Raw genomic sequence first — 14,568 nt, forward strand, 5'->3', positions numbered from 1 at the left:
ACATGAATTCTTGAAAAAAATAAATGATTAAACAATGATAAATAATGAATATATTATTGTGTCAAGTATAAATTGTGTCGCCGACATTATGATAAAATAATGCAACAGTCCGAGTCTTAGGATTTATTGCTAAATAAGCAAAACTATAGGGTATAGAATTTCTGAATTCTTTTGGAAATAAGACTGTGTTGTTAGAATCGAAAGCAACAACTTTATACATCTTGGACGAGACTTTTATTCCGGAGCCGGGAACTTTTTCGACACTGAAACAAGCAAAACATGAATCACTTCAAATTTATGAGAGGAATAAATTATTATCATAATCCATTTTAATATTTTATGATTTCTTTACTCGAGTAGATCTTTGTAAACGTATTTTATTGCATTCAAATACGGTTCGATAACCACGTCGTCTTGACACCATTGACCACCGGTTGAGAAATGCCGCAACAACCGAAACATAAATTCTGATCGTTCGTCTTCACTATACAAAAAATATTCTTCACATTCATCTTCAAACAACATCTAGACGTTAAGATATTCATGGTAATTACAGTATTACTCAATCGATGCAATATCGTATCAACTATCAATGTTATAACATATTAATATATTCATAAATTTTATATACGTTACCACATGAGCGCGTGACCCGCTTACCTATATATCGGACATAGGTTTTTATATATGCATAATAAATGAATCTAGGAAAAAAAATTTCCGGAATATCTATACTTATCTAATTCTTATAAAATATTCACGTTAATTGTAGGAGTAGGGCGTTTCTTCAGGGTTAAGTATTAAATTCGTATGTGTACGTCGTTACAAACAATAAAGTTACCTATACTAAAATATTTGGTAACGGTAAGTACTAATATATATTTATATATATAAAATATATATACTTGTATATTTACATATATATAGGTATCTAGTTTGGATGTTTGGTGATCGATATAATATTACCCAATGGCCAATAGTATTTAATTGATTCCAAGTAATATAAACAATTTAGTTATCAAACAAAAGATTAAAGACGTATAAATGGTATAATATAATAAGTACAAAGGATGTACATAGGTAGGTACTTCACGACTTCACGGTCAGTAACATTTATAGGTGGTGATTGAGGGGTGCTTCAGGGGCTTAACCTCTTCCAAAAAAATATTGAAAGCACCAGAAAAATTATTGAACATTTTTCAAAGTACCCCACTTCTTATTTTGTAAAGAATGATTTAAGCTCCCTCTAAAATTCAATCAAATATTCGCCTATACCAGAGGTATTCAAACTGTGCGTCGCGGCTCCCATGGGCGTCGCGAGAGTTTGCCAAGGGAGCCACGCATCAAAGCACCGAAAACCAATATCATACCTAAGTCTTGTATAATTATTATAAATATTATTTGCAATCATTATGGAAATAAAAACGACATACCTTACGATTCGACCATCTGAAGTCTTATTTCTAGTCACTGTTATTATCACCCATATAGCATATTTCCCATATTATTGTATCCGTGTTTTGTTTTAATTTTTTCATAATAATTTGGGAGCCGTAAAAATATTGTGAACACCCAAAGGAGCCGCGTGCTGAAAAAGTTTGAATACCTCTGGCCTATACGGTTGTAATTTATATTGACAAAAAATCCATAAACCATAACTATATAGCACCCTTTACATTTACACTATAAGCACAACTGCACAAGTTATGTTTTATATTTGGGTGCGGGTGGCCAAACCCAACTATATAAATATTGAATAAAATTAAAATAATCTAGGAAGTGTTTAGTGTAGTTAGGCAGTTAGGCTTAGCTCCTAACCCCAGGGCCATATATTTACGAACGGACAAAAAAGACATTTGTTTTGGGCCCATGGGGCCGACCGGTGACTAACACTAACTATATAATATAATACATATTATGGTCCAATTTTTTATTTTGGCCTGGATGATACAGTGGCGTCCCTAGACCCTTTCATAGGGGGGGGCGAACTTCATACATCACCTATATATTTATATGAAAATACACCAATTACTAGGTTTTTTACCTTTTAATTAATTTTAAGAAAGAAAATAGAGGTCATGGAGGGGGCGACTGCCCCATTCGCCCCTCCCCTTGAGGACGCCCCTGGGATCATATATTTGGTAAATCAGGCTATATGCCTAACCCAACGGTCGGCAACTGGCGGACCGCCGTCCGAATCCGGACCGTGGAACTCAGAAAGCCTCTCCGGATCGTTGACATGTGACATGTCTTAACATTTTTTCTTCATATTACTATTATAAAAACATAACGATTTGGCAAACATTTTATTCATTGGACCTCATTTATTTACTATTTTAATCTTCCGGACTCCAACAGAAATTACTTGCCGACCCCTGCACACGCATAAAAATCGTTAGTTGTTTTAACTCCAAATGTAGTTAATGTCCAATACATTTGAGCGTCGATTTTGACTTAGAACTCAATAAGTGTTGATTTTACTACTGTTCAACATCATTAAAATTACTATAAATAAATTGTTAGGACAAATACATTATAATGCTATATTAAGATATCTTAAGAGGACGCCACACCCGCATGTGTTGTCTCCGGCATACAAGTGCGTAGCATAGCAAATTTTACACTCAGCAAATCACGTTTATCTCCGTTAATTTAAAATTTAGAGTGAATTGACCTATTATAAAAATTAAAGGCAAGATTATTACCGAGGGCATCTCATAGGCTTTTTATTATATTTTAATTTTAAACCGAGTTATGAATATTTTTAGATATAAAAATAATTTTAAATTTTAAAATACTCATTATTCGCTTTAAAATTAAAAAAGCCTATGAGATGCCCTCGGTAATAATCTTGCCTTTAATTTTTATAATAGGCCAATTCACTCTAAATTTTAAATTGAAGGAGATAAACGAGATTTGCTGAGCGTAAAATTTGCTATGCTACGCACTTATTGTACGACGAAGAAAACACATGGGGGCGTGGCGTCATCTTAACGTAGTAAGATTAACTTTCATAATGTTATTGTCAATTAAGTTTTTAAATTCGTTTCAAATTGAAACTACGTAGTAGTTGAAATAACCTCAAGAAATGGTTAAAAATTAAGATTTAAAAATGGTTTTAAATTGAGATTTTGTAGTAGTTGAAATTCATTATTCATTTACGGAGATGATGGGTTATATTATAAATAAAAATAGTAATTTAATTCTTTCCCAGGTTGGATTCGAACTCGAACTGAATCTATACATTTATTAACCTAACGCTTTATCCTACCTACCTAACGGGACTATGGGTATTTAGAGATAAAATATACCAATTAGGTAAAGAAATTTTGTAAGCTAATGTACGTCACACACTAAGTTTGTGGAGAAAAAAAGGATAAACCTTCTTGCATTTTTAGATTTAAGAACTATAAGTATATGCTGGGGCTCGATCAGAGGACAAGTTATGGGCAAGTTATGGCAGGGAGGGGAATCAAATAATATTTTTTTCTGTACTCTTTAGAACTAAGAGTTAGAAGTTTAGAACATCCTTCAGATTCCTTCTCCCCTCTCCCATAAGCAGGCTCACAATTATTATGCTTTGCATACTTACTTGTGAAACTTGTTTTAGAAGAAAAGAAAGATGAATACGAATTGGAGTGTAGGTATAACTGTATAAGATTTGATTAAACTAGGTAGATTTATCAGTGTTTTACAGTTCACTTGCACACATTAGATATATTATTTTATATATACATATATAATATCTAAAGATTTAAAATTGATAAATAAATTTAAAACGTAGAAACCATAAACAAAGTAACTTGTATATTAGGATATATCCTGTATATTTATCATGAAGGCAAAAATGTGCTATTGAAGAACAATAAATTTAAGTAGGTAACAATTTTTAATATACATAGATAAAATATAACATATATAATATATAATATAGATAATTTATAGGTTATGTTGTTATGTCATGTGCACAATATGATGTGGACGATTTTCGGGCTTATAAAAATAACACTCCTGATGGTTAATTTTAACACTATTTAGGAGTAGAAACAACAACATAATTAGTTGATAATGAATCGAACTCATGTTGTAAAACAACATTCTCTATTTTTTCAAATCAACTACCGGTATTATATTAAATTAAATATCTACAACTTCATAAATTCAACTAATTTTGGGTGTTATAATGAGTTTTTATCATTTCTCGACACTATGCGTTGAATCCACGTATTATTGTGGTTAATATAAATGACTATGGAGTTGATATAACTAATATATATTGAACATTGCTGTTTGAAGTTAAATCAACTACATTATTTTTATGTGTGCAGGCCTACCCGGCCCTTTCCCTATTTGCGCCCTGCATATAGTTAACACCGGCCAAATTCTTAATTCTCGGAACTTTTTGAATTTCTAAGGTATTACGTAACTATACTGTAGGTAAGAACTAAACAGTTTTTATAGTCTATAAGCCTTTAACATATACAGGGTGTTTCTGAAGTGTGTGAGATAATTAGTATACCTAGGTATGCATACTCACTGTGATGCCACAATGAAGAATTTTTTTGAAATTTTTTTTCTAACTTTAAAATCTAGGGCTTTTAAATTTATTTATTATAAGAATATTATCTTAAATGTAAAAATAAACACTCTAGCCGTATTTTTTGCAAAATTCTCATTTGAATCGAGATGTCACGTAGTTTTTGCATTTATCACGCGTTTTTATCGATCATGTCACCAACTAAAAAAAAGTGGTATGACACATCGATTTGTATGAGAACACTGCCATATTACCAGTGATGATAATTATTTGTTGTCATTGAACATACCAAATTAATTAACCCATTGTTTTACATTATCAACTAATAAAAAAGATGAAATAATAACAAAATTAGGGCTAACTAAAAATTATAATTTTGAATGATGATAGTTAACTATTAATACATTGAAAATTAATTTGATTAAGTATTTTAAAGTAACTTTTCATGTAGGTATATCTTAATCATAATTGGCTTGGCATATCCTGCCAAAAAGGTCTGCAGCGCACGGTTATGAGTGTTATACTGTTATATGACGGTATTATAGTAGGTATTATACTATACAAATTGTCAAATTATCAACCCAAATAAATGCACAGTGTTAGCCTAAAAATGGAAAATGAATATATTTATACCAATAATTATACCATTTTCAGCTTATTTGAAATGTACATGCCGTCTTTGAACACTTCCATACATTGGCGTATCGCGTGATTATCGTTATCGCCAGAGCCACTGCAGCAAACGATGCCGTTGTTTGGGTCCAAGACTTTGTCGAAGAATGTCATCGAAGTGACGTTACAAGGAATGGATTCGGTCTGCACTTTAGCTACATCGCTTCCTATGAATACGATTACAGTATAAAGATATATTTGTAAATCCATCACTTCAAACAAAAACTAATCATCATAGACAGAAGGTTTTTAAACTTTTAAATAAAAATAACGATATTTTTATTGACACAGGATGACTGTATGAATAATCTTTGGAACTAGAATGGGTAAGGACTAAAGTAGGTACTGAATTGGACAATGGAAACAAAAACTATAATAGCCTATATAAGTTATAACTTTATTGCTCTAACAGCTATAAAATATAAAATATAAAATATAAAATACCGGTAAGTAATACTAGCTGGTTACTGTATTACTGTATGAAGGGTTTTCAAGAATTTTAATTTTTTTTTTTTTTTTTTCTTTATTTGAGATAAACAATCTATACCTTAGGGGCACAATAAGTTTATATGGTTAGAGAATTTACAACATGATACGCTTGACGTGAGAAGTCATCCACTAATAACACTCAAATTGATTGATTTTTTTTTTAAATTTTTTAAATTTTTTTTTTTTTTTTTTAGAATAATTAGTAAGAATTTTAATTTTAATTTTATTTAAAAATCAATTTAAACATTTCGCAAAAATTAATCTGAAATTGTAGAAGTATCTAAACATTCCAAATTAAATTAATAACGTTATGATCTATAGAGTTATTTAGTAGTAAGTATAATAGGCGGTATAGGTACTATATTATACTTATATAAATTATGATAATTGAATTATAAATATTAAATACTACTTTTTAGTATTTGTAATCAATATTTAATAGTACCTGCATACTATGTGTGAATAGACTATATAGTACCTATATGGTATAATTAGTATATTATACCGTTTTAGTACCTATATTATATACAGAGTGTCCCTAGAAGATTTACCCATTGCGATATCTCCCGAAATAATGGTGATATCGAAATTCTGATTTTGTAATAAAACTCACAGGGATAAGAACTACAATTTTTTCATATTTTAATTTATTTCAATGTTTTGGTAAAAAAGTTAAAAAATTTATTTTTATATTTAACTATTTCCAAAAAAATTAAAGAGCCATTTTCTAGAGTTTATTTTTCTGAAAATATTGAAGTTTCAAAATGTTGTTTTCATTAATTTCCTGATTTTTAATATTTTTTTAGTTTCGAGAAAAATTGCGAATTATTAACACCATAATGTTATCAAACATGTGAGCCGCCGCGCCGCGCGCATTCCCATACAGTCGGCTGAATACTTTCAGTGTTCCTAATATATATAGTTATAAATTTATTTCTTCATAACTAGAAAAAATATTAAAAATCAAGAAATTAATTTTGAAATGTCAATATTTTCAAAAAAGTTAACTCTACAAAATGGCTATCTTTAATTTTTTTGGAAATAATTAAATAAAAAAATATATTTTTTAAATTTTTTACAAAAACATTAGAATAAATTTAAAAATGAAATAATTGTAGTTCTTAACCCTGTGAATCTTATTATAAAAGCAGAATTTTGATATCTCCATTATTTCGTGAGATATCGCAATGGGTAAATCCTCGTGGGACACCCTGAATATATGATCTATACCAAAAATTAAATACTTGCCGACAAATTGGCTAAAACTTGCTTGTATGTTTTTTGCTACATTGTAGTCCCGAAAGAAATCCTAAAAAAATAGATATTCTTATTACATGTATATTAGTGTCCAGTGGCGTACACAGTGGGTGTCTAATGGGCTGAAGTCCCTCATCCCCTCCACATTGCCTATATTATTATTAATTTCAGTAAAAAATATTTATTAAATTTCAAGGACGTAAATTCATTACCGGATTATCTATAGCCAATAACTAATAATACAAATATATATAGGTAGGTTTAACTTATTTTTGCAAAAACACTGTACCTATATTTGTTTATAGGTACCATATTTTGTAAAATAATCAGAAATTTTGTGTTTAAAGTATGAACTATACTTATATATTTATATGAGAAACCTTATTATTTTGAACTTAAAATTAAGGATGGTTTTATAAAAAATTGAACTGTTATAATGATAATCAAAAATAATCAATAATGTACCGTCTGTATCATTTAAGTAGCTATAATTAAAGCGTATAAAGAAACCTTCTGTTACAATTTTAAATATTTTGACCGAACGAATAATTTTAGAAAATAAAAAACTAAAATTAATCAAATATTCAATCCAAAAAAAGATGGCTTAATGTTTAAAAAACAATTTTAACAAATTTTCTTTTATTTATTTTTGTTTTTCCTGATAACTTTAAAAAGTACTGAGGATTTTCAATTTCAAATCCCTAAACTGGATTTAATTTTCTTCCAAATACTTCCATCGAAATTTATGATAAGAGTATTTTTTCTACTTAAAAAGTTGAGTAGTTGGAGTTATACAAAGTTTTAAGAACCTCGTCTAAACGTCTCACGTTTGAAATTATTAGACTGAACAATATAAAAATAAAATTGTAATTCATTTTCAATACTCTCTCTTTCCATTGAAAAATTCTGCATACCTACGCTACTATATCTATTCACTGACTTCTGACTTGGTTATAATCGTATCTACTTATATATAATATAAAGTAATATTTATTAGATCAAAAAATATTATAGCTAGTATGGGTATCAAACCAATGCAAACTGGTCAATGTCATCTGGTATAAACTCTTGATTGAACGCGTAATACTGCACATGTAAACATTCCTTCATTGACCTGTGACAAAATAACGTGTATAATAAGAATATTGCTATAGTCTAAAAGAAATAATTATCAAAGGTTGCAAAACAAAATTTAAAAAAAATTACATGTAAAATAATTTACAATGGTAAATATAATATTATATGGCTATAGATATTAATATTATATTATACTTCCGATCAGAACTCAGTCATATTATTATCTATTATAATTATAATCATAGGTGAAACTATGGGCCAGGCCACTAAGGCCATGGCCTGACCTAATATACTAACTGACATAGGTAATACAATTTAAAATTTAAATAAAAAAACTTATTTTATAATTAGAATTTGTTTTTCATATTTTTCTTTTGGCCTGTCCTAATACAATTTTCTAGTTTCATCTTTATAGTATTTAGTTTTGTTAGACAATTTTACGTTATTTTCAATATATCAAATGAAAACTATTATACTTTTAAAAATGTACATTACAGAACGCAGACACTTTATACAGTCTGATAAAAAATTTTATTTTAGAACGTGTACACTGTACTATTATATATTTATATAAAGCATATACTTATGTAGGTAGTTATGTAATATTATGTAAATATAAGTAGGTACAAATACCCATGTGTAATGTTATGAAATTTGATAAGATGTAAACATTATTTTATTTATTTTATATTTAAAAGTTATTTAAATATAAAATAAATAGTATATAAATAAGCCAAAACAAACAATTTTTTTAAATTTCAAATTAGCTGGGTAGCCAGGGTCGGACTGGCCTATGCAACAGACTGGCATTAGCCAGTGAGGCCCCCTTGTCTGTATGACGATATCGGGCCCTACCTAACAGAAAAATCATAATTATAAAATTTAATATCAACTGCATTTGCCATCGTAATGTGCATTTGCCATTTATGTACAAATGTTAATTTATAAAATAAAAATAATCAAACAATAAACATAAATACAGTGTAGTAGTTTAGACGGACAAAACATGTTCGTGACGTCTCAACGTTTGTATTATCGTCAAATGTCACTGACTCAGAAAATGATGATGAAACTCTAACACGTTGTTCTATTGATCAAAACTGTCAAAAGTGTATTCCATGTGCTATTAAATTATTGAAAGATTTTAATTTACATAGTAGCGCATACTTAGATTTATATATTGTATATGAAACTTTATTAACAATTTCTTTTACCCAAGTCTCATGTGAACGTTCTTTCTCTAAGCTTAAAATTATCAAAACTCGTCTCAGATCACTTATTGGTCAAGACAAGAAATTCTGAGGCAGATATTATTTCCGAATGGAACTATGATAACATTATTGATAAGCTTGCAAGTACATCTAATGAAATGAAGCGATTTGTTATTTTAGAATAAAATTTTTCTTAATAATTATAATTATTACAATCCTTGATTTATAATATTATAAAAGTTGTATTTAAAATGAAATGAAATATTATTATTTCATTATTTGTTTATATTATGTCTTAACAATTAACACAAAGCGTTTGATTCTATTATAGGTATACTCTTCTACATTTTCCTCCTTGCCTTAAATTAATAAATAACATTTTTAACGATTTTGTAAATTATAAAGTTTATTAACTTATGATAATTTATTGTGAAAAAAATGAATCATCTTTTTTAAGCGAATTATTATTTATCACTATTGTTGATGCCCTTTATAAGTAAATTGCCGGTGAGGCCCTTGGTACCCAGTCCGACCCTGTGAGTAGCAACTAAACAGTAAATATTAATATTTGGTTTAATAATATAGGTACTAATTAATTATAATTATATTATTAAATATTACATTAGCTTAGCTTATTAATATTAATATTTTTTTATTTGCTCGCGTGGATATAAAAATATAAAATTATAAAATTATATAAAATAAATATTAAATTTATCATAATATTACAGCATCAATGAATCCATTTACTCAAACTAAAAAAAATAATTCATTTAAGTAAATTACCTATATAATTTAAGATATCAATTACGAAAATGTAATAAAATATATTTATCAGTTTAAAATAAAACAATTTAAATAATACAATGGATAGTAATATTATTTTCGTCAATAGGTAGTTTAGAAACTAATAAAATTCGAAATTTTCATTTGCCCATAAAATATAAATAAATTAAAAAGAGTTAAAATATTTTGAAAATTGTATATGGTATCTATCAATTGCGAATATAAACATTCGGTGAACATTTCATGTACCATGTATGTATTTACGTTTTGTTTTATATGGTTAGCTACTTTATCGTTTTTATCGAAAACTAATTTTGTGAAAAAATCCGTTTTCCTTAATTTTTTGGTTTTTCCGAAGATTTTGAAAACTAATTGGCTTTTATTATAAAAAAAATGCGACACGTATAAAAAATTAAAACACATTGTAAATTTGTTAGACCAAAACATTCATTTCTCCGCTTAGAACTTATTATTTGTAATTTATAAATAAGTAGATAGAATACATATTGTACCAAGTACGCGTCTGGTATTAGTGACGATGTCGTCATCATCGTCAATTTGTCCTAATAAAATTGTAATTATAAAATATATTTATAAATATTTTTTGAACATAATGTCATAATATAAAAGTACTGAAAATACCGAGAACTTTGACCAAGTGTCATATTTGCCGATTAAATATAAAATCGTGATTTAGTTATTTTATTTATTTTTTTGGGGAGTAGGGTAAACATAATATACTTATAATACATATTTATTATTTATAAATATATATATATATATATATATATATATATAGGTATCCAAATAATTCTCGATTAGATAACGTTACCTATCATTATTTATAATTATATATTTAGGCAGACTAGCCAGTTGTAGTGACAATCGTGAATGTTTAAATAGTTGGTAGGTATACATTCAATTATTTTTTACATTTATCAATATTTTTACTAATTAGTAATTACCAATTTACATAAGTAACAATTATTAAGTAATTTACATACTTAATGCTATTATTATGTTTTAAATTAAAATTTTACACACCACTTGAGAAGATATCCTTGAACAATCTTGTTACTCAGTCCAACTGGATCTTTATTAGGAAGATGATAAAATGTATAATATGTTGAAGTAGACATAATTATATATCATGGAAACTACTATATTTTTAGTGAAATATATAACATAAGTGCCTCGCGCCTAGAATGTTATTAATATTTTTACCTACTTAAATAGTTATAGGTAGTAGGCACTGTAATGAACGAATATATCATAGATCTAACAAATATGAAACTATAGCAACTATCCTTGTTAGTTTCGGTACCTATCTAAAATAATATTTAACATTGGATACATTCGTCGAAATGCTGTTATATAGTAGTGTTAAGATTTAGGATCATTAAACAATCACAAATTAATACCTATAAAATAATAAATATTAACTATATAGTGGCTACTTGGTGCTTACATAATATAGATAAGCTACCAACTAAAATTGCTTATTACTCGAATACGTAAGCAACGAAATAGATACAAAATATAACCACGGGTCCACGGCTATAGAATATAGATAATAATATTATCATAGACTATACGTCTTATCATGGAGTATAGATATGGTAAGACCTAACTTTAAGCTATTAAAATGCTTAAATCATTTAAGGTGCTAAGATACTATTAAAGTGTACTGTAAGACTGTAACGTCTGTAACCATAGGTTCAATTTTTGTTTTACAAGAATTGTACCTATTTATTGGATAAATATCGCTCAATATGAAATATTAATACTTTAATAAATCTATTCTTTTTGTGAAAGACGGAAGTTCCGAAGTTCGAAGTAAATTTTACTGTTCCTGATAACAAAAAAATGATTGTATTCAACAGAGCTGATAGGATTTGTTATTGAATAATAAGAATAAAACTATTTATAGGGCAAGTGGGTACCTACCACTCTGTAGATTGCCTTTAGTAGTTTGGTGTACAATATGACTCTATATAGTAAGTAGTAGGTCACGGTCACCATAGAGTGGAGCCAGTGGAGGTGTTCTTAATAGGTACCTACTTCAATTTTAAAATTCAATGAAAAATCATTGCATACAAAAACGATTTATACATTGCGATAATGCGATATCTCCTGGGATAATAAATACATTATAAATCTGTTTTTTTAATTAGATTCACATGAACAAGGCTACATGTATTTTATTTTTTGATAAAAAAGTTAAAAAATATTTTTTAAGTTTAGAAAAAAATAAAGATACCTATTTTATAGAATTTATTTTGCTGAAAATGTTGAACTTTTCAACATTTTATTTTCATTAATCTCAATCTCATGATTTTTAATAATTTTTATTACACACTTTTCTTGAGGTCGCTTTCACGTCTGTTTGTCTGTAATCAAATCTTGCGCGCTCGATTTGAGGCACTTTTTGACGATGAAAAATTCTGAAAATTGGTATAGACCTTGGTCTTGGATGACAATACAATAATCCGTTGTCATTTTGGGACACGGACCTCCAGGTAGGCGATGACGGGGTGTGTAGAGTCATCTCCGAGGAAGTAAAGGTACGAAGGGTTTCTCTGGGTCAAGGCGGGTTAACCTAACCATTACTCACCGAAAAAAAAATCAGCGTTGCAGAGGAACTCCCGGCATCCACCCTACACGGATTCTGCAGTGGTACAGCAGAATAAGACTGTAAAGCCCAAGCTGCAGATCCCGGTATAGCAACGGATTGTCCCCACGACGTCGCCGTAAAAATCCCGTTTCTATTGTGTGCTTCTGCAGTGATACGCTTTGTTTCATAAATATTTTTTAAACGTTTAATAAAAAAATTTACTCTTAACTAAAAAGTAGTAGATAAAAAAATACTTTTCTAAAAAACATTTTAAAAAAAATAATGAAAAATGTATTGATGAAAAATTTAAAAGTGTGTGGTGCTCTTACACTTGACATATTATACTCCCAGTCACTATCTTATAAACAGGACTGAACAAAGAAGTGTATGTGAGACTTAGCTCGGCTTTAAATGTTTTGTATAATGCACCACACACTTAAATTTTTCATCAGAACATTTTTCATTATTTTTTTAAATATAATTTTTTTTTAGTTCATGGATAAAATGTCGAAAAATTGGTTTTTATCTGGGTGGCGAGTCCCTCTCTACGGCTAATGAGTATTTCCTTACGGGACAGTCGCAACACATGTATGTTATATACCTATCCATTTATATATTAAATTATTATTAAATTTTGCTCTAAAAGTAATTTATTTTACAATTAGTAATATATGCAGTAGATTGAATTCATTTTTTCCGAAAATATTGTATTTGAAATATAATTGCAGACTGCACTACTGCAGTATACCTATACAAAATATAATACTAAAGGTATTTTTTAACTTTTACTTACATCTTATTTCTACTCAGTATTTATATACTTTAAATTTTAAAGCTTAAAATTTTCAGTTACAAATAATATTCTTAAATTAAAATAACAAAAATTGTTATCCATTGTTTAAATATCTAATTTCATCAAAATTTAAACTTAAAATATCTTTAAATTAAATCTATGTTTATGGCATGTTTATGATTATTGGTTAAAGTTTGAATGACTTATGAGATACCTTGTTTGTTGACCCAATATTTTTTTTTAAATATTAAATAACCTGATGAAAATACCAAGTTTAACATATATATTATTATGATAATTGATGAAATATTAAATACTATAAACAATACTATATATATATTTCTAATATTCAATCATTTCTCTTCCACGACAAATAAAATTTACATTTATTTTAACCACTGAACTACTTAGTTCAGTGATTTTAACCATAGAATGTATCTCATATAGTCATATCAACTCTGAAGTTAGTAGAACTAGGGTTCTAAATATACAGGTATGCTCGTCCACCATTTTCTATCCAATTCTATCCTAACTCCTTCGCTTAAATTTAAGCTCAAACAAAATGGTAAATAATATTTTGCTTAGTTTAAATAAACTTATTATTATTTTTTTTTTTGTTGAGAAGAAAAGGCTTCTACAGCAAAGGTTATTAGCCTGAAATAAACTTATAAATCACTGTTAAATCAACATTCCTGTATCATTAAAGTACGTAAATGAAAATGAAACGTCCGATTAATTTAATTGATGCTTTGACTTGTAATTTAATATTTTAATTATAATTTTACACATTATTTAAGTTTTTAAAGAAAATATAAACAATACAATATTATGATTACGATTATTATGATAACATAGGATTGGATAGAAAATGGCGGATGAGCATACCCGTATATATAGAGCCTTAGTAGAACCAATATTTACTGTTAGCAAATATTAGAATGAATTAAACTATTATCAAACTTAGAAGTAAGAACATTACGTGTATTAAATATTTTAGTTTATTATACAAGATATTATGAGTAGCCAGTAGGTATATGAAATATGACAAATTAAAAATTTGTAAATCTCACTTAAAAATTAAAAATGCTGACTTTTAAGCATAGATACTGTTATCTTTTAGGTTTAACAACGG

At 27.9% G+C, this 14,568-nt stretch overlaps 1 protein-coding gene across 2 annotated transcripts; it reads right to left on the bottom strand.

Annotated features, from left to right (window-relative positions):
• Nucleotides 1-27: 27 nt before the first annotated feature.
• On the bottom strand, nt 28-14,528 carry LOC107167067 (cilia- and flagella-associated protein 300-like). 2 transcript variants are annotated; one of them, XM_089219579.1, is made up of 8 exons: nt 13,437-14,528; nt 11,074-11,122; nt 9,973-9,998; nt 7,988-8,069; nt 6,947-7,007; nt 5,183-5,376; nt 353-525; nt 28-263 (listed from the first exon to the last, which is right to left on the bottom strand). In XM_089219579.1, exons 3-8 carry the CDS (start codon nt 9,987-9,989, stop codon nt 62-64), a joined length of 729 nt encoding a protein of 242 aa, XP_089075705.1. In that variant the 5' UTR covers nt 9,990-9,998; nt 11,074-11,122; nt 13,437-14,528; the 3' UTR covers nt 28-61. The 2 variants fall into 2 exon arrangements, with proteins under 2 accessions (XP_089075705.1, XP_089075704.1); XM_089219578.1 differs by lacking the exons at nt 9,973-9,998; nt 13,437-14,528 and having other exon boundaries at nt 11,074-11,374.
• Between the last annotated feature and the right edge of the window lie 40 nt (nt 14,529-14,568).

The sequence above is a fragment of the Diuraphis noxia genome, unplaced genomic scaffold, assembly GCF_037042655.1.
Source record: "Diuraphis noxia isolate RWA-SAM2 unplaced genomic scaffold, SU_Dnox_SAM2 contig0002, whole genome shotgun sequence".
Taxonomy (NCBI): Eukaryota; Metazoa; Arthropoda; class Insecta; order Hemiptera; family Aphididae; genus Diuraphis; species Diuraphis noxia.